Genomic DNA, 24,678 nt, shown 5'->3' with positions numbered 1-24,678 from the left:
GGATAGTTTTTCATTGCAGAGACAAAATAGTCAGTCTTTCATACTTTTATTTTCTCTGAAGTAAAGTTTCTCCCCCCCCCCCCCCATCAGGTTCTGTGATAGTTACCCAAAGCAATAGTGGTGGTGATACTGAAAAGTTTTCTTGGACTAATTACACAGGCATGATTACAACTGGTGCTACTACTATGCTACTTGGGGCTTGGCAGATTATGCTTTGTATACCTGTAAATGTAATGGTAAAAGAAAGCCACATTACTTTGCAAAAATAAATACAAGTATAAAGATGATGTCTTTAATTTGTTATGTTAATGAGGTTGTGTGTGAGTGATCTGACTGGCTTCTTTTTGCAAGAAGCTAGTCAGATCACATTCATTCATATATAAATCCATTGATGAAATTACTATACCATTAAAACTGCAATACAAGTGGGAAAAGGGTTGAGAGCTTATAGAGGCCAAGTGAAAGTTTTCAGGAGTACCTTGAAGTTCTCCTTGGCCATTTTGTCTTTGTTTTATCACTTAACAAAATCTTATACAGTAATGTTAGCCATTTTACTGCAAACGCTCCAGTTTAGGTTGAAAGCTGATGTTTGACCTATTATCCTACTTTCTCAATTAGTATAGTTTGTCTTGTATTTTTAAGAGTATAGCCAGGCATTTCATTTTTGATATAACTTCTGTAAGTACACATACTTCACAACAATAATTCAGAATGTCACTTGGCTGCTGTTTACAGAGCCAAATGTCACTCCCAGTTGAATATAAATCCATGCCTAATAAGTTGGTAAACATATATGCTAAAGTGCCTTAGAAGACAGAAATATAAACTCTAAATTATCTGTCAGATTGATTTCCTCCAAATCAATCTGACAGATAACAGATTGATTTGGAGGAAACTTGTTGATAGGAAGTTAGTAAGAATGCAAGTTTTTCATGTAGAGTACTATCATAATATCCTGTACACCCCCTTGAAAGTACATGTCAGGAATTTGATGATGATGACATATGCTATTTGCTCAGCCAACTAGGTCAGCATCATTAATTGAAATTATTTTATGAAATGTTTTACCTCTAAGGTTAATTTATTTTAAAGTTTATTTTTATTTCTATAGATTCTCTAATTGTCTGCCATCTGCCTTATGGACCAACTGCATACTTTACCATTATGAACACTGTAATGAGGCATGATATTCCTAATATTGGGACAATGTCAGAAGCTTATCCTCATCTAATATTCCACAACTTCAAATCAAAATTAGGAAGAAGAGTATGTTTTTTATTTATTTATTAAGCTTTTATTTAAAATGTTTTTTTAAAATTCTTTTAGCATACTTAAATATAAAGACCCAACAGGCTTCATTTCAGCGATATAAACATTAATTAAATTAAGCAGATATTAGATCCCACATTGTTTTAAAACCGAATAAGAAACTCAAGGATTGGAATCAGAGAGTTTCATGCCGAATATAGTATAAAAAACTATAAAAGTATCAGTGAATACTAGCATGAGCTTAATGCAAGTAGGCCTAGAAAAGTCCTAAAAAAACTTTTATAGTTTTTTATAGTATATAGTATAAAAAACTATAAAAGTTTTTTAGGACTTTTCTGGGACTACTTGCATTAAGCTCACGCTAGTATTCGCCGATACTTTTATAGTTTTTTATACTATATTCAGCATGAAACTCTGATTCCAATCCCTGAGTTTCTTATTCGGTTTTAAAACAATGTGGGATCTAATATCCCCTTAATTTAATTAATTCTTTTAGCATTTTTATAAATCATTCATTTAAAGATTCTGTTTAAAAATATGTATTTTTTTTACAGTAGCACCAAAGACATTTTTCATTCAATGTTAGTTACTTTTGAAAAAAAAAATTTTAATTTGTGTCTTTAAGTTACTTAAATATAAAGAGCCAATAGGCTTCATTTCGGCGATATAAACATTATTTAAATTAAGGGGATATTAAGTCCCACATTGTTTTAAAACCGAATAAGAAACTCAAAGATTGGAATCAGGGAGTTTCATGCCGAATATAGTATACTAAACTATAAAAGTATCGGCGACTACTAGCGTGAGCTAATGCAAGTAGTCCAAGTATGTAGTTCAAACTTGGGCAACTCGCAGCAAAGGTGGTAAAGTTCTGATCGCTATTCTTGTGGTATTTTTCATAATGTAAAACACATTTTCTAGAAAATGTATGCTGCTATTACATTATGGTGCGAGGTCACTACCCAGACCGGTTTCAGCCTTTATTGAGGCTTCATCAGTGAGTAGCTAGACCAAATTAATACCAAAGGGTATAGTGAAAAGAACTTATATACTCTGCTATATGAGTTGTCAAAAAGTGCACCCATTAAGTTACTTAAATATAAAGAGCCAATAGGCTTCATTTTGGCGATATAAACATTATTTAAATTAAGGAGATATTAAATCCCACATTGTTTTAAAACCGAATAAGAAACTCAAAGATGAAGCCTATTGGCTCTTTCGCAGCAAAATCTCACTCGCAGCAAAGGTGGTAAAGTTCTGATCGCTCCAAGAATAGCGATCAGAACTTTACCACCTTTGCTGCGAGTTGCCTGAGTTTATACTATATACTTTGACTACGTGCATTAGTTCATGCTAGTAGTCGCCGATACTTTTATAGTTTACTATACTATATTCGGCATGAAACTCTCTGATTCCAATCTTTGAGTTTCTTATTCGGTTTTAAAACAATGTAGGATTTAATATCCACTTAATTTAAATAATGTTTATATCGCCGAAATGAAGCCCATTGGCTCTTTATATTTAAGTAACTTAATGGGTGCACTTTTTGACAACTCATATAGCAGAGTATATAAGTTCTTTTAGTTATATCCTTTGGTATTAATTTGGTCTAGCTATTCACTGATGAAGCCTCAATAAAGGCTGAAACCGGTCTGGGTAGTGACCTCCCACCATAATGTAATAACAGCATACATTTTCTAGGAAATGTGTTTTACATTATGGAAAATACCAAGAATAGTGATCAGAACTTTACCACCTTTGCTGCGAGTTGCCCGAGTTTGTACTACATACTTTTACTACGTGCATTAGCTCACGCTAGTAGTCGCCGATACTTTTATAGTATCGGTGACTCTCTGATTCCAATCTTTGAGTTTCTTATTCGGTTTTAAAACAATGTGGGATTTAATATCCCCTTAATTTAAATATTGTGTCTTTAAATTTATACATGGAGTGGCACATCCTTCTCACTGAAAAAGTTTTTAGCACTTGTCCAGTTGTTGCAACAGAGCAGTTGTTTTCTTGTTCACATGAAATAATTTCAGGTTTCATTATCACTGTCATCAGTTGCAGAACAATTAAGAATAGTAACATAATCACTAACATCACTGAAGACATACTCTCAACAAAGTTAGTCACTTCTCACTATCAAAACTCATTTTGGACAACAGGAATAGTTTGTAATAGTGAATTACCTGTGAAGCTTCAGTCAAGACTTTGCAGTATTTTGTTACAGTGAGTGAATTTCTTATAATGATGTTTACTACAGAGAGGCAATTGTACATGAATTCAGCATAAAATTAATATACTAAAGGGCATTCAAAAAATGGTATTTGAATCCATAGCACTAGACTACCTAAAGAAAGACCATCTTAATTTTGATTCTAGTCATCTATTCCAAGAACTTTTCCTAACCCTTTCTTTGACCAGTTCCTGAGTTAGTCTCTGGCACATCAGTAAGTTGTTTTTCATCATCTAAACTCAAGAAAATCAGTTTCTTGTACCTACATTATTAGAAAACAGCATATCGAGAAAAATGCTTCTGGTCAACATCCTTGTTCCTTTATATGTTATTGCTACCAATATTCCACATAGTATATATATAAAAAAAACTGAAGTACAGCATCTCGCTTCAGAAGCTGATGTTGTATAAGTAGTTTGTTGTTTTCAGCATGATCTTTAAGGTAACAAAATTAATTCATAGTACAATACACAAAAAAAACAGTTGTTGAATTTATCATTTGACAGTTGTTAATGTTTTGCTGTACATTATACTTTTTTATTTTAAATAAAATTTAAATTTATATAAGTTTAAAAAGTGTGTGTACATACGCACACACACACACACACACACTTTTTAAATGAGTTTTAATTAACTTAAGTTGAAAGATTTTGTTGATCCTCAACTTTCAAAATTCATGTCAGGTGTAGGAATTAAGTTTATCATATGCACGTACATACACAACTATTTCCTTAAATGACAAACATATGAACCCTTGAGCCTTAATCATTTTAGTCTTATTTTATAGGTTTGCTTATAATTACATCATCTCAGCTATTGCTTCTGGAGCAATTTCTTTGGTTTAACCATGAAACATGAGCATTTGATGTTCTAGGCTTGATCTGTGGTACTGGCTCCTGCCATCTTCCTCATTATTATAGATAAGTTAGCCATGAATACTGGCAATAAGCAGTTAGTAGATCATTAAAAGTCACAGTGCCATTATATTATATTCTTGCTTAATCCCATATCCATTTGATCCTTGTTTAATCTTGTTTAATCCTTTATAGGAATTTTCATATTTACTTTGTGACTAAGTGAAAATACTTTGTACAACTATCCCTGATCCAGAATATTTTAATAGTATGCTGATTATTAATGATTTTATATATAAGCATTTTATTTTGTAACTTTACAGTTGCAGTATAGCAGTACACCATTTTACTACTTGTATATGGGAAAATATATGACTTCTGCATTGGTTCAACTTCAGAATCTTCTCTGGATCTAGCTCCCACTTAAGAGGTCTCAAAGGTCAAAACTGTTCTGGGTAGTAACCCTGCCCATGATACATAGCTATAAATGTTTCCTGTATGCTGTGCACAATGGCTGTCGTATGCCCATCTCTGAGACACATTCTCCTCCTCACTGTACACAGCGTACAGGAAACATTGATAGCTATGTATCATGGGCAGGGTTACTACCCAGAACTAATGAAGTGCATTGTCAAAAGAAAAAAAACTAAGAGAAACTGGTGGCAGTTCATTCTAAGTAACTTGTTAACATTGTTTTGATATGCATACATATATTTTATGTACAATTATATATTTCAGTTGAATAACTAACTTCTTATGAAACACTTGCTCTTGTTTCACATTTGAAGTATCTATAATATTCTTAACTAAATTTAACACACGTGAACCACGGCTCTGGTTACCAATGATTTAATGATGCCAAATTTTTGAGAGGGATGATGAGCAGAAGTATGGAATGTAGCGACCTGAAAATGTCGGCTTGCGATAGACAGAGGTGAAGATGGAACCATCTTCTTTTCTTTGGATGTGTAAATCCAGAAAGGGGGATGCCCTGTGGGGATTCTTTTTCTAATGTAAATCATTGGTAAACAGAGCACACAGATTTTGCTCCTTCAAGGATTCTCTAAAACAAGAATTGGAAATAATCAAAAACACAGTCACTCTAAATGGATACAATCTCAAAACAACTCAAAAAAGCATCAACAACTTCTCCACACATCAACCTAGACAAGAACAAGCCCACAGGATTCCATACCTTATATCAAAGGCATCTCCGAATGGCTCTCGAAAATTATTAAGAAATACAACCTTGCTGCCATCTACGAACCCATCAACAAGATCCACAACTTGTTACCTTCGCCTAAAGACAAACTTTCACTTATGCTACTACCTGGTGTATACGAGGTTACATGCTCCTGTAAACTCTCTTATTATGGACAGGCAGGCAGATCAATTTTTAAACGCATTTCGGAACATCAAGACCATATCTGCCTCATCAAATCGCAAAAATCAGGCCTCGCTCAACACAAAGTTGAAAACCCAAACCACAAGATCCACTGGGAAAAGACAAAACTCCTACACATATCTTCATATAAATATGAATGCTTATATAAAGAAAGTGCTGAAGCCCTACTTCACAGACCAAATCTAAACCGCAATGATGTTCTTGCCATCCCTAAAGTATGGGAAATTGTCATGCAAAATTGTGTAAAAATAACTTAATTATAATTTAATTCGATTTAATTTAATTTAAGTTTGGGCTGCAATACGCCACTGCATGCAATTTGGATCCCATTGTATGTACACACCCTATCCTTTGTGTCATTCCTAGTATTGTTCTACTGTGCTGATGATGTCCTAAGATACCTAGGACAAAATATTTACATAATAAAAAACCTACTACTGTGGTTCACATGTGTTAAATTTAGTCATGAATTCTCCACAGGTTTCTCTATATAATCAACTATAATATTCTTGTCTTTCTGCTTTAGGACTAGACGGGTCCTCATGCTCACTGATGCTTACCAATTCTCATTCTTTATTATTCTTTATCTACTTTTTTTTTTCACTAAAGAAATGTTGCCAGTCCAACCAAATTGCAACTCAGAAGACATGTCTGAAAAAGTGTGCTGCATTATGGGATACCAAGGTAATTGATGTGAAGTCAACAGCATCTATATGCAAGTAGTCTAGTCATGAAGATACTCCACATACAAACTTTGTTTATGCTTGGGTAAAGGATGAAATGAGAATATAATTAATTTGTTAAGTATAATTTGAAAAGGAACATTTGCAACTACTTGACTGGAATGTGTTTTTCTTAGGTTGTGTAATGTGTGTATGGGCGTGTGCACACATGTGTTCACACACAAAGTGAGAGCTGAATGATGTATTTTGTTCTTTTCTTCTTTCAAGGGAAAGAAAAGTACATAATATTATGTAATACCTGTCATTTTTTTTATTGTGAACTTTTAAATCTGTTGTCTTAAAACATAATAAAAATGCTAAGAGAAATATTAAATGGAGCACAGAGCTGTTTATAATCATCTGTTTGTTTATTAATTGCAATTGCAATAGAACTTATTTCTTGTAGGTTATGAATATTTTAAAATATCTTTTTCCTGTTCCTAAAGAAGACAGTAAAAGGATAGTTACATTCGCTAATCAAGATGACTGTATATCTTTTAGGTAGGTATTTTATAAACACCTTAAAATTATTGACTGCTTTCAGTAGAAATACACTACCCTTTCTTTACCAGTAGTTTCAGTTGTGATTTTATATATAAACATTTTATTTTGTAACTTGACGGTTGCTTATAAATTTTAGTTAAAGATGATCCACCACTGTTAATTACAGTATATAAATAGAATATCTGTTGAGTTTAATTTATACTTCTCATAGAAAGGCTTATACGTTGATTATACATGATTATTAATTAAGTTAAGGAATTCTCAATGTACACTAGAATATAATTTAAATTAAACTTTAATATATATTTCCAATATTTCTTCAACGTCACGTTGCCATCTTCAAAGGAACTTAAAATAAAGACACGTGCATGCAGGCACTACGCAGAGTAAATGAGGATGAAGCAGGTAGCTATTGTTTCATCTAAAAATCCTGATGGCACCCCCTCCTAGCGGGCTATGTAGGTATTCTTGGCCGTTGGGCTGAAGGTCTCCTGATGTATGTCTCCCAAATTTGGGGCAGTCTCATGCAACCAAATTTGTTGAGGTTTGGCATGTTTCTTAGGGCTGAGGCCGATTTCATTAAAAGTCTTTCAAATTTGAACTTGCTACAGTGTGTTATCGTGGCTTTCTTCCACCGTATTCTGTGGCATGTATCCAGAGCATGGTCTGCAAGATCAGAGTGGCTATACTGGTGAAAACGGATGTAGTCCTTGTGTTCTGCAATTCTGATATGCACTGTCCTGCCTGTTTGGCCAAAGTAGGACAGCCTATAGCTGCAAGGGACCTGGTACACCACGTAGGTCTAGGGGAAGTGATTGGTCTTTAGTGGAGCGGATAAGGGATGCCAATTTTCTATATGGTCTGTAACAAGAGGTCAAGTCATGTTTTTTTAAGATTTTTGTAATTTTTTCCGAGGTCTTCGGATGTAGGGGATGGTGATGGATTTAGAGTAATCCTTGTTGTGAAGAGGAGGAGGGTTGTGGTTTACTGGTTTCAATATTTTTTGGATTTTTTTTATTTATTTATTTTTTTTGTGGGGGGGGGGGGGGTTGCCATTGACTGAGAAAGTGTTGAGGATGTGATTTAGTTCAGTGATTAGGGCATTGTCATTTGAACAGATTAGTTTAGCCCTGTTGTATAATGTTTTCACCTCTCCATATTGTTGTGAGGGGGGGGGGGGGGGCTTGTTGGTGAATGTACCTGTATGGGTGGGTTTTCTATAAACTGAGAAAACCAAGTTTACATCAGGCTGGTGGGTGACTAGTGTGTCTAGGAAAGGGAGACTGTTGTTTTCCTCTTTTTCCAGTATGAACTTGATTCTGGGGTGTTGGTTATTTAAGTGTGTCAGAGCCATGTGGCCAAATAGCAAACACATCATCAACGTAGCACAGCCATATGGTTGGTTTCTGTGGGGCAGTGTTTAAGGCTTTCTCTTCAAAAGTCTCCATAAAGAAGTTGGCCAAGGGTGGGGAGAGTGGTGAACCCATGGCTGTCCCCTCTATTTGTTTGCGGAATTTTCCCTGCCAAACGAAATAGCCTGAGTTCGTTGTGAACTGAAATAGGGTTGAGATATCGGGAGAAAATTTAGCTTGGATTAGCTCTAAGGTTTCCTTGAGTGGGACATTTGTGAATAAGGAGGAGATGTCAATTATGTTGTAGGTTTAATGGATTTTTTACAACACTCAAAAAGAATTAAAATAGAATTTAATACTTCCTATATTTCGTCCTAGTCACTAGGACATATACTGGGATTACAAAAACAATTAATGTAACATGTACACAAAAACTTACAATACTAAGCCCAACCACGTGGGTGACACTAAAGTCCTATCTAGGTGGAGCACCCTCTAAGGGCGGTAGTAGGTGGCCTGGAATGTAAGGTGGGACCTCTGGTGATGAGTGTTTCCCAAATCTTCGGAAGCTTAATGCAACCGTATTTGTTAAAATTTGGTTGGTTTCTGAGAGCTGCTGCTGCTTCTAAGAAAAATCTCTCTTTCTTGAATTTGCTGTGGTGGAGCATGGTGGTTTTCTTCCATGATACTCTGTGGGTGGTGTCCAAAACATGGTCAGCCAAGCCTGAATGGCCGTAGTTGTGTTTAACGATGTACGACTTGTGTTCCTCTAGGCAGATGGATGCTGATCTGCCTGTCTGTCCAAAGTACACAAGCTTACAGGAACAGGGTACTTTGTAAACTCCAGGCAGAGAGAGAGGATGGAGCTGATCTTTCATAGAACGGATAAGGGTAGCAAGTTTGCAGTAGGGCTTATATGCTGTGTGTAGGTTATACTTTTTTAGTATCTTGGCTATTTTTTCCGAAGTGCCTCGGATGTAGGGTATGGTGATGGCATTTTTAAAATCTTGTTGACGAGAGGGATGGGGAATGGGGGAGGAATTGATTATTTTTTTGATACTGTGTTCGCTGTAGCCATTGGAGAGGAAAGTTCTGTGTATGTGGTTAAGCTCAGTAGTGAGGACAGTTCCACTGGAACAAAGATTGTGGGCTCTCTTGGTAAGGGTTTTAATGATGCCATATTGTTGTGAGATGTGGTGGTGGGAGAGTTTGTGAATGTATCTGCCTGTGTGTGTGTGGGTTTTCTGTATACAGTGAAGGCAAGTGTATCATTAGGCAGGCGCGTGACTAAGGTGTCTAGGAAGGGTAAACAATTGTTCTTTTCCTTTTCCATAGTAAACTGGATTCTTGGATGTAGGCTATTGAGATGACCGAGGAAGGAGTGTAACGTGTCTGGGCCATGAGGTCAAATAGAGAACACATCATCTACATATCTTAGCCAGATAGAAGGTTTGAGTGGGGCTGAGTCTATGGCTCGTTTTTCGAAATCTTCCATATAGAAATTGGCAAGGGGAGGTGAGAGGGGGGAACCCATGGTGGTTCCCTCTATCTGCTTGTAGATTTTGTTATTCCAAGAGAAATACCCAGAGTTGATGGCAAAGGAAAAGAGATCTAAGATGTCAGAGGGGAAAACGTTTTCTAAGAGAGATAAAGTGTCAGTTAAGGGAATATTGGTAAACAAAGAGAAGATATCAAAGCTTACTAATATGTCTGTATTATTCAAGGTTAAATTTTCTATGAGGGCTTTAAAGTGGGTCAAGTTTTTTATATAGGAAGCTGAATTTCTGGTGAGGAGGGACAGAGAGTTGGCCAGCTGTTTAGACAGTCTGTAACAAGTTGCATTGGTGGCATCTACTATAGGTCTGAGTGGGGAATTGGGTTTGTGGATTTTTGGTAAACCGTATATTCGGGGGGGGACGGGAGCGGAAAGGTTTAAGTTTTTTCATGGCGTCAGGGGGCCAGGAGGTTACTTTTTTAAGTAAGATTTTTAATTTCTTAACTTGTGTTTTTGTGGAGTCGTGTTCTTGCAGGATGTAGTAGCGCGATCGTGGAGGATAATGTTCATTTTACGATTGTATTCGCTGGTATTAAGAACAACTGTGGCATTACCCTTATCCGCTCTGGTGATGACGATACTTTTTTCATTGTGTAGTTAATGGAGAGCCAAGCGTTGGGCATAAGATAAGTTGTTGGCTACCTCCGACGGTAAGTGACCGATCCCCCGTTCGACGTTAACCATTACATCGAGCACCGGCACTTCTTTCAGGGCGATGGCAAAATTACGGCCGAGACAAAGGGTGCTGATGGCATCCTCGTTGAGCCTTTTGGAAGAGAAGTTTGTTACTGTCTGGAAACTTCCGCACAGAGAGAATTTCAAAAAATAAAAAACAAACACGTCAAGAAATACAGCAACCTGGTTAAAGACAAACCACAACCACAAATTCAACCGCTCCATTGTCGCTTACCGTCGGAGGTAGAAAACAACATCAGACTCGACGTAGCCAACATCCTTGCTCACTCTTCGCCTCCAAAAAGTAACTTATCTTATGCCCAACGCTTGGCTCTCCAGAAACTATGCAAAGAAAAAAGTATCGTCATCACCAGAGCGGATAAGGGTAATGCCACAGTTGTTCTTAATACCAGCAAATACAATCGTAAAATGAACATTATCCTCCGCGATCGCGCTACCTACATCCCGCTAGAACACGACTCCACAAAAACACAAGTTAAGAAATTAAAAATCTTACTTAAAAAAGTAACCTCCTGGCCCCCTGACGTCATGAAAAAACTTAAACCTTTCCGCTCCCATCCCCCCCGAATATACGGTTTACCAAAAATCCACAAACCCAATTCCCCACTCAGACGTATAGTAGATGCCACCAATGCACCTTGTTACAGACTCTAAACAGCTGGCCAACTCTCTGTCCCCCCTCAGCGGAAATTCAGCTTCCTATATAAAAAACTCGACCCACTTTAAAGCCCTCACAGAAAATTTAACCTTGAATAATACAGACATATTAGTAAGCTTTGATATCTCCTCTTTGTTTACCAATATTCCTTTAACTGACACTTTATCTCTCTTAGAAAACGTTTTCCCCTCTGATATCTTAGATCTCTTTTCCTTTGCCATCAACTCTGGGTATTTCTCTTGGAATAACAAAATCTACAAGCAGATAGAGGGAACCACCATGGGTTCCCCCCTCCCCCCCCCTTGCCAATTACTATATGGAAGATTTCGAAAAATGAGCCATAGACTCAGCCCCACTCAAACCTTCTATCTGGCTAAGATATGTAGATGATGTGTTCTCTATTTGGCCTCATGGCCCAGACACGTTAGACCCCTTCCTCGGTCATCTCAATAGCCTACATCCAAGAATCCAGTTTACTATGGAAAAGGAAAAGAACAATTGTTTACCCTTCCTAGACACCTTAGTCACGCGCCTGCCTAATGATACACTTGCCTTCACCGTATACAGAAAACCCACACACAGAGGCAGATACATTCACAAACTCTCCCACCACCACCCCTCACAACAATATGGCATCATTAAAACCCTTACCAAGAGAGCCCACAATCTTTGTTCCAGTGGAACTGCCCTCACTACTGAGCTTAACCACATACACAGAACTTTCCTCTCCAATGACTACAGCGAACACAGTATCAAAAAAATAATCAATTCCTCCCCCATTCCCCGTCCCTCTCGTCAACAAGATTTTAAAATGCCATCACCATACCCTACATCCGAGGCACTTCGGATAAAATAGCCAAGATACTAAACAAGCATAACCTACACACAGCATATAAGCCCTACTGCAAACTTGCTACCCTTATCTGTTCTACGAAAGATCAGCTCCATCCTCTCTCTCTGCCTGGAGTTTACAAAGTACCCTGTTCCTGTAAGCTTGCATACTTTGGACAGACAGGCAGATCAGCATCCATCCGCCTGGAGGAACACAAGTCATACATCGTTAAACACAACTATGGCCATTCAGGCTTGGCTGACCATGTTTTGGACACCACCCACAGAGTATCATGGAAGAAAACCACCATGCTCCACCACAGCAAATTCAAGAAAGAGAGACTTTTCTTAGAAGCAGCAGCAGCTCTCAGAAACCAACCAAATCTTAACAAATACGGTTGCATTAAGCTTCCGAAGATTTGGGAAACACTCATCACCAGAGGTCCCACCTTGCATTCCAGGCCACCTACTACCGCCCTTAGAGGGCGCTCCACCTAGATAGGACTTTAGTGTCACCCACGTGGTTGGGCTTAGTATTGTAAGTTTTTGTGTGCATGTTACATTAATTGTTTTTGTAATCCCCGTAGATGTCCTAGTGACTAGGACGAAATATAGGAAGTATTAAATTCTATTTTAATTCTTTTTGAGTGTTGTAAAAAATCCATTAAACCTCCAACATAATGTCCTCACAGCACTTAAGCCTCTACACAAGAGGAGATGTCAAAACTGACCATTATGTTAGTTTAATTTATATATATATATATATATTTGTTTGTTTTGTTTTGTTTTGTTTATATCATAATACTCATTCGACATAACAATCATTCAATTATTTTTAACAATAATGCTAAATATTCCAGAAAAGTCGATGTTAGATGCTGTAAGGGGAAAAAAAAAATCTGGAATGAATTAGGGCATCATCGTTTTTCCAAAATAAAAAAAAAGGGGGGGGGGTGACACTTTAATATAAATCAGCACTAAATACTTTTTTTTTTGTTTATTTTATTTTATTTTTTTTTTTCCAAAAACAAAATATTTATTTTTTTAATCTGTTGTAAGCTATCTAATCTAGGATGGTGATTTATTTTCTCAATCATCCTGAATAATTTCAAGTCTACCATATTTTAAAATTTATTCATATATTTTTTATATTTTCAAAAGGTTGAATGAATACTAATACTGAATAACAAAAGGCACTATAGGATAAAAGATTTTTTTGTATGTGTGTGTTTTCAGTATATTTTGTTATTTTTAATGCTTTTTGAAAAGTTCATGATTTTCACACAACTCATTAAATTGTTTTGTAGGCAACATGTTTATAGAAAAGTCGAAAAGGAAATTCAGCTTGCTGAAGTTGGACCACGATTCGAAATGAAATGTAAGCACTGTTACTTGCATTAGATCATAAAGAATTTGTGCATTTTAAACAGATAAAAAGTGTGTGTGTTAAATGGTAGCACTGTTCTGTTTATTAGTAGGTTGAATTAGTATGGGGGAAAAAAAATCACATTTAGGATAAAGACAGTGGTTTCCAGATTAACTAGCCTTTAGTCCATCCATATTTTTTTAAATCTATCTCATTAATCAGAAATGGACTTTCTCTAACGACTTGTCTCTTTTACATGGTGATACATGATAGCCATGTTTTGTTAATTGCATCTGTTCTCTGCCTAGTTTGTTTTCATCATCAAATTCCTAACAAGTGCAGGATATGATAGTACTACATGAAAAACTTGCATCTTTACTAACTTCCTATCTACAATTTTCCTCCAAATTAATCTGTTACCATCAAGACTCCAACATAATCAGATCTTATTTTTATCTTCAAAGTCACTTTTTACTGTATCGATATCAATCCACTCATATCTTGGTCTTCCTCTGCATGATGCATAATTTTTCTAGTTGTCTTACTTTAGACCATAGGCACCCCATCAGCTTCCATATGTAGGTTTCTGTGGTTAAGCAGTTCTGTAGGAAGTTTACGGTATTAAGACCACAGTTTCGTGCATCGTAAGACTTACATCATCAGGGATAGTGCTACAGACCTGGCATTCCACACAACCACTACTGGCCATCGAGTACTCTGGCAAAAAAAACAAAAATGTCATATATTAATAACTGTTTCACAAGAAAATTTAAAGACGCTTCACAAATGCTTAGGATCCCTACACAATGCAATAAAAATCAAGGCTTATTTTACATCATGTATGGTCTGCTTTCATCAAAAATTTAACTGCCACAGACCTGAGATACAGCATGTGTGATACACAGAATGTGATAGCAACAAGTATTTTGGTTTATCAATTCTTTAACAGTTGTGAAGTTATTATAAAAAAACATCAAATATGTGTAATTAATTGTTAATAGGCTTTTGTTGTGGGAAACTTTTATGTACCTCTACTCCTGATGATGTAAGTCTTATGACACATGAAACTTGTTGGGTTTTAATTGTTTATTTTTAATAAACTCTTTTATTACAATTTGGTCTCAGTACTAAAAACTTCCTACAATAGTATTAATATTCAATGCATTTGGAAGAACAAATTTGGTTGTTCTTCCAAATGCATATATGGTCACAAAGAAAAAAAAAAAAAAAAAAAAAAGTCCTATATACTTGTTGTGTGACCAACAAATGCTTTCTCCACTCTACTTAATGATGTATCACTTAATACCATAGTCATTTTTAAAACAGAATAAGCATGGTGACACTGATAATTAGTTCTTTTTACATTGCAATACCTTCCAGAACAAGTGCAAGTAAACTTTATAATTTTGAAAAGTTAAATATAACTTTCCATATGTCAAGTATTGCTGCAAAAGGTCTGATTCTTATATGTTATATTATTATTATTAAGAGAGTGTTCGGGGAGTCAGGAACTTATTGATTGAGGCCATATTATTCGCACCAGCACAGCTGGTGCGAATAATATGGTCTCAATCAATCAAAAAATAATATGGCCTCAATCCATTCATGCTACTTGCGCCAAGAACTTCTACTGCCAACCCATTTCAGTCATTCACCACTCTATGAGAGAAAAATCTTTCAAGGATACCCTTGCATTCTTTTCCTGGCCTCCATAAAATGAAAAATTCCATCTACTGAAATTCTGTATAACCCTTTCAGAAGTTTGTAAGCATCAATCATACACCGTTGTTTCTCATGTTTGCTAGTGTCTGCAGCCTTCATAAGCAGTATTCCACAATCCTAATATTAATTTTGACACTCTTTTGCATCCCCCCCCCCTCTCTCTCTCTCTCTCTCTCTCCATTCTATCAGAATCACCACAGAAACCAGGAGACCAGATCTGCATGCAATAGTCTAAGTGTAAACAATCAAAATGATTCCTTTATATGTGAAGATTTGTTTCAGCATTGCAATTATTCTCTCAGTTATATTTAGTTTTTGCTATGTGACCCTTGAACTTCAACTTCCTGTCTACTAAAAATCCAAGATCCCTAGCCTGATCAGTTTCTTCTAGCATAATCCCACCAGTTTAATATCATCATCATCATCAAATTCCTGCCATGTACCCTCAAGGGGTGTACAGGATATGATAGTACTACATGAAAAAAATTACATCATTATTAATTTCCTATCTACAATTTTCCTCCAAATCAGTCTGTTACTTGTCAAGACTCCAACATTATCAGATCTTATGTTTCTATCGTCTAAAGCACTTTGTACCGTATCAATCCACCTATATCTTGGTCTTCCTCTGGGTCGTTTTGCTGCCAACCTGGCAGAGAACACTTGTTTTGCTAATCTTTCCTCGCCCATTCTGTTTAAGTGACCATACCACCTGAGATTAGCTCTGCTAACACATTCCTGGATGCTGACAATGTCAAGTTCTTTCCTAATATCCTCATTTTTAATATGATATTGCCATTGATGCCATCTGTTCACGCCTATAATCTTTCTCAGGACTCTCATATCTGTGGTCTCTAGTCTTTGGTCAAGTGTTTTACTTCTGACCCAGCTCTCAGATCCATAAGTTAAAACTGGTTTGAACACTGTCTTGTATAAAGCTAATTTAGTGTTCCGACTAATTTCTCTCTTATTCCATATGAATTTATTCAATTGATTTCCTACCATACCAGCTTTGCTGATTCTGTTGTCTATTTCTATGTTTAATTTACCATCTTCAGTAAAAATGGTGCCTAAGTAGCTGAAATGTTTTACTTGTTCCATCGGTTCTCCATTCACAACACAGTTGACATTTTCAATGATTCTGCCTATTTTCATTGTCTTTGTCATTTTATTGCTGACCTTCATACCATATCTATTACAACAGCTATTCAAGTTCGTCAGAGAATCTTGCAGGCTTGTAGCAGATTTATTTAGAAGTATAACATCGTCTGCATAAAGCAGAGAGCTGACATTAACATCTCCAATTTTGATATCAGGTTCAATACCACTTTCCTTCATAACGTGATCCATATAGATAATGAATAACAGAGGGGATAATGTACATCCTTGTCTCACACCAGATTTAACATTAAACCATCTTCCTGTACTTCCTTCAATTCTAACTGCTGAGTTACAACTCAAATAAAGACTAAGTATTGCTTGATATAATGCCCCATTGACACCATATAACTGCAGCGTATTGAATAGCTTCTCTCTTGGCACCTTGTCATATGCCTTTTCCAAATCGACAAAACTTAAATACAGATCTTTGTTATATTCCCATGCTTTCTCGACTATTTGTCGTAAAGTGAAGATCTGATCCTGACAGCCTCTATTTGGCCTGAATCCAGCTTGTTCTTCACCAAGCTTTTCTTCCACAATTCTTCTGAACCGTTTCTCAAGTATACTTGCATAGATCTTGCTAGGAACACTCAGTAGGGAAATACCTCTGTAATTCTCACATGCAGTTTTATTTCCCTTTTTATATATGGGTACTATGAGAGCTCTACTCCAATCATCGGGAATTCGTCCCTCTGTCCAGGCTTTCTGAACTATGCAGTGCAGCCACTGTAAGACTCTTATACCACCATACTTCAGCATTTCTGGTTGAATATCATCTACTCCTGCTGCCTTTCCACATTTCAAGCCTTTGATGGCTTTTTCTACTTCAAGTATGGATATGTATTCCTGACTGCATGCCAGGTCAGTGTTTTTTACCACTGTGCTGTAATCACTGCTTGTTTCATTTAGCAGTTTTTCAAAGTAATTACTCCATACTTCAAGGATATCTTTTTCTCCCGTTTTCATGTCACCTTTATCATAAATATAGAAAATAAATATCACCTTCTTGATATTTATTTTCTATATTCTTGCCAAAGTCCTCCCATTACTTTTGTTTAGCTAGTTTTACACAGTGTTTAGCATTCTTGCATTTGTCTCTATATTCTCTAAGAGCACAAGCTGACATATTTGACAGGAACTTTTGATATGCTTTCTTCTTTTCCTTCACTGCCTCTTTAACTTCCTGTGTCCACCAGGGAATTCTGATTTTTTTATCCTTACAGACAACCTCACCACATGCCTCTCTGGCAGAATCAATCAATGTTTTCTTCAGAGTTTGCCACTGAATCTCAAGATTTGGTCCCTGTTCTCAAACTCTTTCATTTGTTCTTCAATAATCTTTGTGTATTTTAGTCTACAGTTCACATCTGAGAGCTGCTCAACTTTTATTCGCTTTAAAACTTTCTTACATGTTATTCTTTTCAATATGAAATTCAATTTTATCCTGCTCAAGACTAAATAGTGATCACTTCCAATTTCAAATCCTCTGTACACTCTGGTGTCCTGCACCAGGGAGAAAACATCACTATCAACAATGACATAGTCAATGAGACTTTTCTTTTCCTAGCCTCTTCTCTCCATGTGAATTTGTGCACATTTTTATGTTGGAACATGGTGTTAGTAATAACCAGTCCATGTCCTGAGCAGAAATCCAACAGATATTTGCCATTATTATTAGCTTTGCTCTTTTCTCCAAATTTTCCCAAAATATTTTTGTATGTCTCACAATCATTTCCTACTCTGCTATATAGATCCCCAACATGGACCAACTTTTCATTTTTCATTGTGTCTGTTGCTTTCTCTAAAGCATCAAAAAAATTCCTCCACTTCTACCTTAGTAGAACCTTCTGTGCGACCATAGGCACAAATAAGTCTCATTGTCCAGTTCCCCATTCTCATATTTGCCCACATTACTCTACTTGAGACTGACTGCCATTCAAGAAGATTAGCCTCGTATTTTGTGTTGAATACTATGGCCACTCCTTCTTTTCCTTGATTGTCATTGCCTGAATATAACATTTTGTATTTATTGCTCAGAAAGATCTCACCAGTTTTAGTCTTTTTTGTTTCAGTCACCCCTATTATGTAGATTTGGTACTTATCTAATTCCTCAGCTAGCTCCATTTCTTTGCCATTCAGGCTTGTTACGTTGATAGTACCGATCTTTAACTCTGGTGATGTTGAGTTGGGGTTTGTTTTCAGATTTATTCCAGTAGCTGACTTTTCGCTGTTTGCCCTGGTTCCCTGGCGAAAACAACGGGGGCCTTGTTTAACCGGGCGATGCCCCCAGCCGGCATGAAATTCTGTCATGTTGTACCATCATTTTTTATTTTGGTTTAACTAATAAGAATACAATTTGGTCGGCTAAATCCCAAATTGCCAGCCCATCCTCGTTCGTTCAGTATCCAAGTAGATACCCAACAGGGTGTACAACGAGAAGGTGAGGATTGGACATTAGGTCAGAAGCCCTGGTCGGTTCTCCACATTCCGTTAAAGGCTATGTGGAGGTCTCCTCTCAGTTCTACACCTTTGACCCTTAAGCACCCCCCTGACATTGGATATCTAATCATGCCAAAATGCATCTTACATTTACTAACATTGAGCTGATAACCATTTTCACATACCCACAATTCCAGCCTATTCAAATCATTCTGCAAGTACTGCATATCAGCAGCACTCCTGATTACTCTTACTTATCTTTGCATTATCAGCAAATAGCTGTATGTCCTTCGCAATGTCATTAATGTACAAATTGAATAACAATGGACTAAGCACTGATCCTTGAGGCACACCACCGGTTATCTTGAATCTTGCAGATTCACACCTTCAATATATGACTTTTTCATGACTGTCAGTCAGTCAGCCATCCTCTTATTTATACCAATAATTTATAATCTAATCCCATATTCTCCAATTTATGCAACAGTCTTCCATGCTGTATTCTGTCAAAAGCCTTAGCAAAATCCAACAGTATCATGGTGTATCCATTGCCATTGTCTAACTCGGTGGTAACATTAATATATTATATAGTCTATTATACATTATTATATTATATAAAATGTGAGCAAGTTGCTAAAACATGACCTTCCCTTAGTAAACCCATGCTGTTCATTGCAAAGTAGAGATTCTCTGTCAACTCAATTTCTGGATGTGAGCCCTAACCAACTTTTCCAAAATCTTTACCACCACTCCTGGGATACTGATTTGTTGATACTTGGATACATCAGTCTTTGCACCACCCTTGTGCAATGCGATTATCATACATTCTTTCCACTCCTGTGGGCCTGAATTATTTAGCCTGGTTAAGGAAATTCATTAGTTCCTATTGCAGAATTCTAATTCATTTGTGCAACAGCTCTAGTACTTCTTCCACTGCTATCTCTTTAGTGTATGAGTTCAATGTTGCATATATTAGGTTGATAGGTTTAGCAGAATGGCTAATCATTAACTGAACAATCATTTCTACATCAGTCACCCACATACCATCTGCATTCAGTAGATTTATTCTTTCAAATTCATCATCATCATCAATTCCTGCCATGTACCATCAAAGGGTGTACAGATATGATAGTACAACATGAAAAATTTATATCACTACTAACTTCCTATCTACAATTTTCCTCTAAATCAGTCTGTTACCTGTCAAGACTCCCACATTATCAGATCTTATATTTCTATCTTTTAAGGCATTTTTTATCGTATCAATTCACCTATATCTTGGTCTTCCTCTGGGTCTTTTTTCCTGCCAACCTGGCAGAGAACACATGTTTTTCTAATCTTTCCTCGCCCATTATGTTTAAGTGACCATACCACCAGAGATTAGTCTGCTAACACATTCCTTGATGCTAACAATGATGTCAAGTTCTTTCCAAATATCCTCATTTTTAATATGATATTGCCATTGATGCCATCTGTTCGTGCCCCTAATCTTTCTCAGGACCCTCATTTCTGTGTTTTCTAGTCTTTGGTCAAGTGTTTTACTTTTGACACAGCTCTCAGATCCATAAGTTAAAATTGGCTTGAACACTGTCTTGTATACAACTAATTTAATGTTTTGGCTAATTTCTCTCTTATTCCATATAAATTTATTCAGTTGACTTTCTACCATACCAGCTTTGTTGATTCTGTTGTCTATTTCCATATTTAATTTACCATCTTCACTAAAAATCGTGCCTAAGTACTGAAATGTTTCACTTGTTCTATACGTTCTCCATTCACAATGCAGTTGATATTTTCATTGCTTCTGCCTATTTTCATTGCCTTTGTCTTGTTATTGCTGACCTTCATACCATATCTATTACAACAGTTATTCAATTTAGTCAGGAAATCTTGCAGACTTGTAGTGAATTTATTTAGAAGTATAACATCATTCGCATAAAGCAAAGAGCTGAGGTTAACATCTCCAATATCAGACTTAATACCACTTTCCTTCATAACGTGATCCATATAGATAAATGATTAACAGAGAGGATAATGTACATCCTTGTCTGATACCAGATTTAACATTAAACTGTCTTCCTGTACTTCCTTCAGTTCTAACTGCTGACTTACAACTCAAATAAAGACTAAGTATTGCTTGATATAATGCCCCATTGACACCATATAACTGTAGCATATTGAATAGCTTCTCTCTTGGCACCTTGTCATATGCCTTTTCCAGATCTGTGAAACTTAAATACAGATCTTTGTTATATTCCCATGATTTCTCAACTGTTTGTCATAAAGTGAAGATCTGATCCTACAGCGCCTCTATTTGGCCTGAATCCAGCTTGTTCTTCACCAAGCTTTTCTTCCACAATCCTTCTGAACTGTTTCTAAAGTATACTTGCATAAATCTTACCAGGAACACTCAGTAGAAAAATACCTCTGTAATTCTCACATTCATTTTTATTTCCCTTTTTATATATGGGTACTGTGAGAGCTCTACTTCAATCATCTGGAATTTGTCAACCTGTCCAGGCCTTCTGAACTATGCAGTGCAGCCACTGTAAGACTTTTATACCTCCATACTTAGAAAAGTCAAAACCCATAAAAAACAAGTAAAATACTTATTTTCTTGTTTTATATGGGTTAGCCAAAACACTCAACTAACAGTACACAACAAGGTGGCACTTAAACCATTTTTAACTTATGGATTACAGTGAACACAGCTCTACCAAAATGACTTGCTATATTGAAGTATGAACTGATCCCAGACTAAATTATGTGGAATTGCTACTTTTTTAAGCGTGCTATTATGAACAACAAAGACTCGGCCTTCAGTGTTAACAAATTGAATTTCATCTGAATAACATTGCAGTTAGTAAAAGGAAATCATATATTGATGACAGAACTGTGTATTATCCCAAGAACCACACATATGGAAAATGGGGTAAATAAGGGAACTGTAGGAAAGAGAACTAAGATCATGGGAAAATAATAAAGCAAACTGTAGTAAATACAGTTAATGAAATTATGGAAATGAAATGAAGAAAATTGTGGGAAATCGTATGTTGATGATAGAAAATGAAGGATTTACAGCAACAACCAAATATAAAAAATGCAAACGACACCATGAAAAAAAGTGCAAATGCAAACAATAGTGGCAGAAATAAGAAAGAACTAGATGAATATGAAATTCTAAAAATGAAAATACAGAATTAATGTTTAAATTTCAAATGTTATATTAGTTTAAATTATTGTCACTTGCCTGCAGTCTGAATAATGAACTAAATATATACAAACTATCTCATTAAAAATGAAACAGTTTTAAACTGTTTAAATAGTAAATAAAATATTAAATATTAAAAAAATTAATTTAATTAATTCTAAATTAGAATAGTTTTTTTTTTTTTTTTTACTTTATAGGTAAAGAATCATTTATACACAAAAAAAACTGTTACCCTGAATTAAACAAATAAGTGTGTTGTGCCATATATCTTTAATTTACAGTTCCAAGAGAATAATATCAATTTATGCCAGCTGTCTTTCATTGAATCATTGTCTAGTCAGGATGTTGACTTGTTCACATCAGCTGTGCTAATTACTGTTCCCTCTTCTCTTTGTAACTGAAGTTAAAAAGTTGATTGACTGCTGAAATTTTCAGGTTGTCTTTTGATTTTTAATGATACAGCCTATGCATATTTAGTTTATCAAGATTTCAGGTGAGTGACATTAATTTAAGGTAACATAACATTTCAAAATTTTAATTCTAATTCTGAATTTTCATTTCATAATTTCATACTCTTCTAGTTTTCTTTCTTACTTTTCCCATTATTTTTTGTATTTGTACTTTTCCATGTTGTCATTTTGTGTGTTTTATGTATAGTCCTTGAGACACCTTTGTTCTGTCATCAATGTATTCTTGCCATTTCTTCTGTTCTCTTTCCCACCATTTCTTTTGTTGCATACAAATGGAGTGGCAGAAGAGGAAAAAAAATATAGTCTTTTTTTTATCTCTAATTTCATTGTAGCAAACCTTACACTATAATCATTTCTCTGGTCCAAGGGGTTGACAGTAGTGAGCATTTACTGTAAAATAGTTGATCAAATCTCTAAGAAGAATTGGGGAAGTAAATATACAGTCAGTAGTAGAATCATGTTAAAAATGAAGATATTAAAAATGAGCTTGATTTTGTTAGTATTCAAGAAAGTGTGAGGAGGAGAAAGCATAGCAAAACAAATGACAAGATGGCAGGAAAAAGGTCAAGAAGATGACCGAGGTCTAGGTGAATTGATGCAGGTAGTAATGCCTTAGAACATTGGTTCCCAACTGGTGGTATGCATACCCCTGGGGGTATGTGCTGGGCCGTTCAGGGGTACATGAAAAATAATCAGTAATGGCAGAAAAACAAGTAAAGTAAACAAAATGCAAAGTGTTAGTTATGGAACAATAAATGTTAAGTTTGAATCACCACTAATGGCTTCTTACACCTTCATAAAAAATAAGTACTGCAACGAGCTTAATGCAAGTCCCGATTTAAGACTGTATCTCAATTATTACAGACTTTTCAGATAACAAATAAATATTATTAATAATAATAAATCAAAAGTTTGTTAAATACTTGATAATCATTATCAGTATTAACATGAAGCTATACTTATTTCTTTGTTACAAATATTGTAAAATTAAATCTGTGGTTTGTACTTTTAGTGTAGTAATTTTCCTTTCCCAACTCATTACCACTATTTTATATTAAGATAGGCACTGAACAAAAGTGTCAGTATTTAAAAGCAGCTATTTTAAAAACAAGGGGTACAATTTATAGAAATGGGTTTAAAAGGGGTACGCAAGTGGAAACAGGTTGAGAAACACTGCCTTAGAAGATCAAAATTTTACATCTTGTGACACATGGAGATGTGATAAAGAATTGATTAATATGGAAGAAAACTGTTAGGAAGCTAGTAATTTTATAACCTCAATCATGCAGAACACTATCATAGTATACTGCATGCTCCATAAAAGTACATATTGGGAATTTGATGGTGATGAGAGGGAAAACTCTCATGTTTTAACATGCTGACTGCCAAGTATGAGATAACTAATAGTTGGCAATCTATATTAGGACACCAACTACAAGTTATCTTGTATTCACAACAATATCAGTGTATTGGCACTGACAGCAAGTTTATACATTAGCCCAATGGCAGTCAATGTGTTAATGTTAATTATTTTTAATTAAATTTAATTCTTTATTTCAGGTGTTACAATTAGTTACTTATCTTTTTTTCATTTTAAATAATGGCAGCATTAGTAAAATGTTTTTGAAACAAGCAGTATAGTCATAAATATTTATTTATGGTTTGATTCAATTTTTTTTAGTGTATGAAATTAAACTGGGTACAATTGATGAAGAAGCTTCTGCAGATGTTGAGTGGGTTCTGAGACCGTACATGAATACTGCAAAGAAACGAAAATTATTAAGTGATGAACCAGGACTTTTAGAAGATTCATAATGTAACAAAACTGTTTTCATATGTACAGTAAAATTGTTTTCATAAGTGGTGACCTGATTTCTTCATTTCATATCAGCATCAGAAGGATGGTGAAAAAAGTGAGAATATATGCAGTAGTTTTATTGTTTTATGTAACAGTGTTTCATAAATGTTCATCTTCTGTACATAAAATACAGGTAGTGTACATTTTTCCATGGATTCCATAATGAGTGAGACAGTTTGATTTAGTGTAAAATGACATTATCAATTTGGCATTTCCTTAAATTCAGTTTTTTAGTTTTGTAGCCATTATAAAACTGTAATTGAGCCATCACTAAAAAAATTATTGATAAGTTCTTTCATAAAATAATCAGATTAAATCAACATATTTCAAGAACCTTGAAGTTTTTGATGCATATAGAGTTAACTG

The 24,678-nt window shown here is 35.5% G+C and overlaps 1 protein-coding gene across 1 annotated transcript in view; it reads left to right on the top strand.

Annotated features, from left to right (window-relative positions):
- The window catches only part of LOC150108356 (U3 small nucleolar ribonucleoprotein IMP4), a 55,615-nt gene extending 31,297 nt beyond the window's left edge, over nucleotides 1-24,318 (top strand). The window contains exons 6-9 of the mRNA XM_090415759.1: nucleotides 1,112-1,266; nucleotides 6,896-6,990; nucleotides 13,393-13,463; nucleotides 24,136-24,318. Of these exons, the coding sequence (XP_090271885.1) occupies nucleotides 1,112-1,266; nucleotides 6,896-6,990; nucleotides 13,393-13,463; nucleotides 24,136-24,269 (455 nt within the window). The 3' untranslated portion in view covers nucleotides 24,270-24,318. The remainder of the gene's footprint in view (nucleotides 1-1,111; nucleotides 1,267-6,895; nucleotides 6,991-13,392; nucleotides 13,464-24,135) is intronic.
- The last annotated feature ends 360 nt before the right edge of the window (nucleotides 24,319-24,678 follow it).

This window comes from Typopeltis vanoorti, chromosome 3 (assembly GCF_054136105.1).
Source record: "Typopeltis vanoorti isolate ZY-2024b chromosome 3, IOZ_Tvanoo_1.0, whole genome shotgun sequence".
NCBI lineage: Eukaryota > Metazoa > Arthropoda > Arachnida > Uropygi > Thelyphonidae > Typopeltis > Typopeltis vanoorti.
This window is presented reverse-complemented; position numbering and strand designations above follow the sequence as displayed.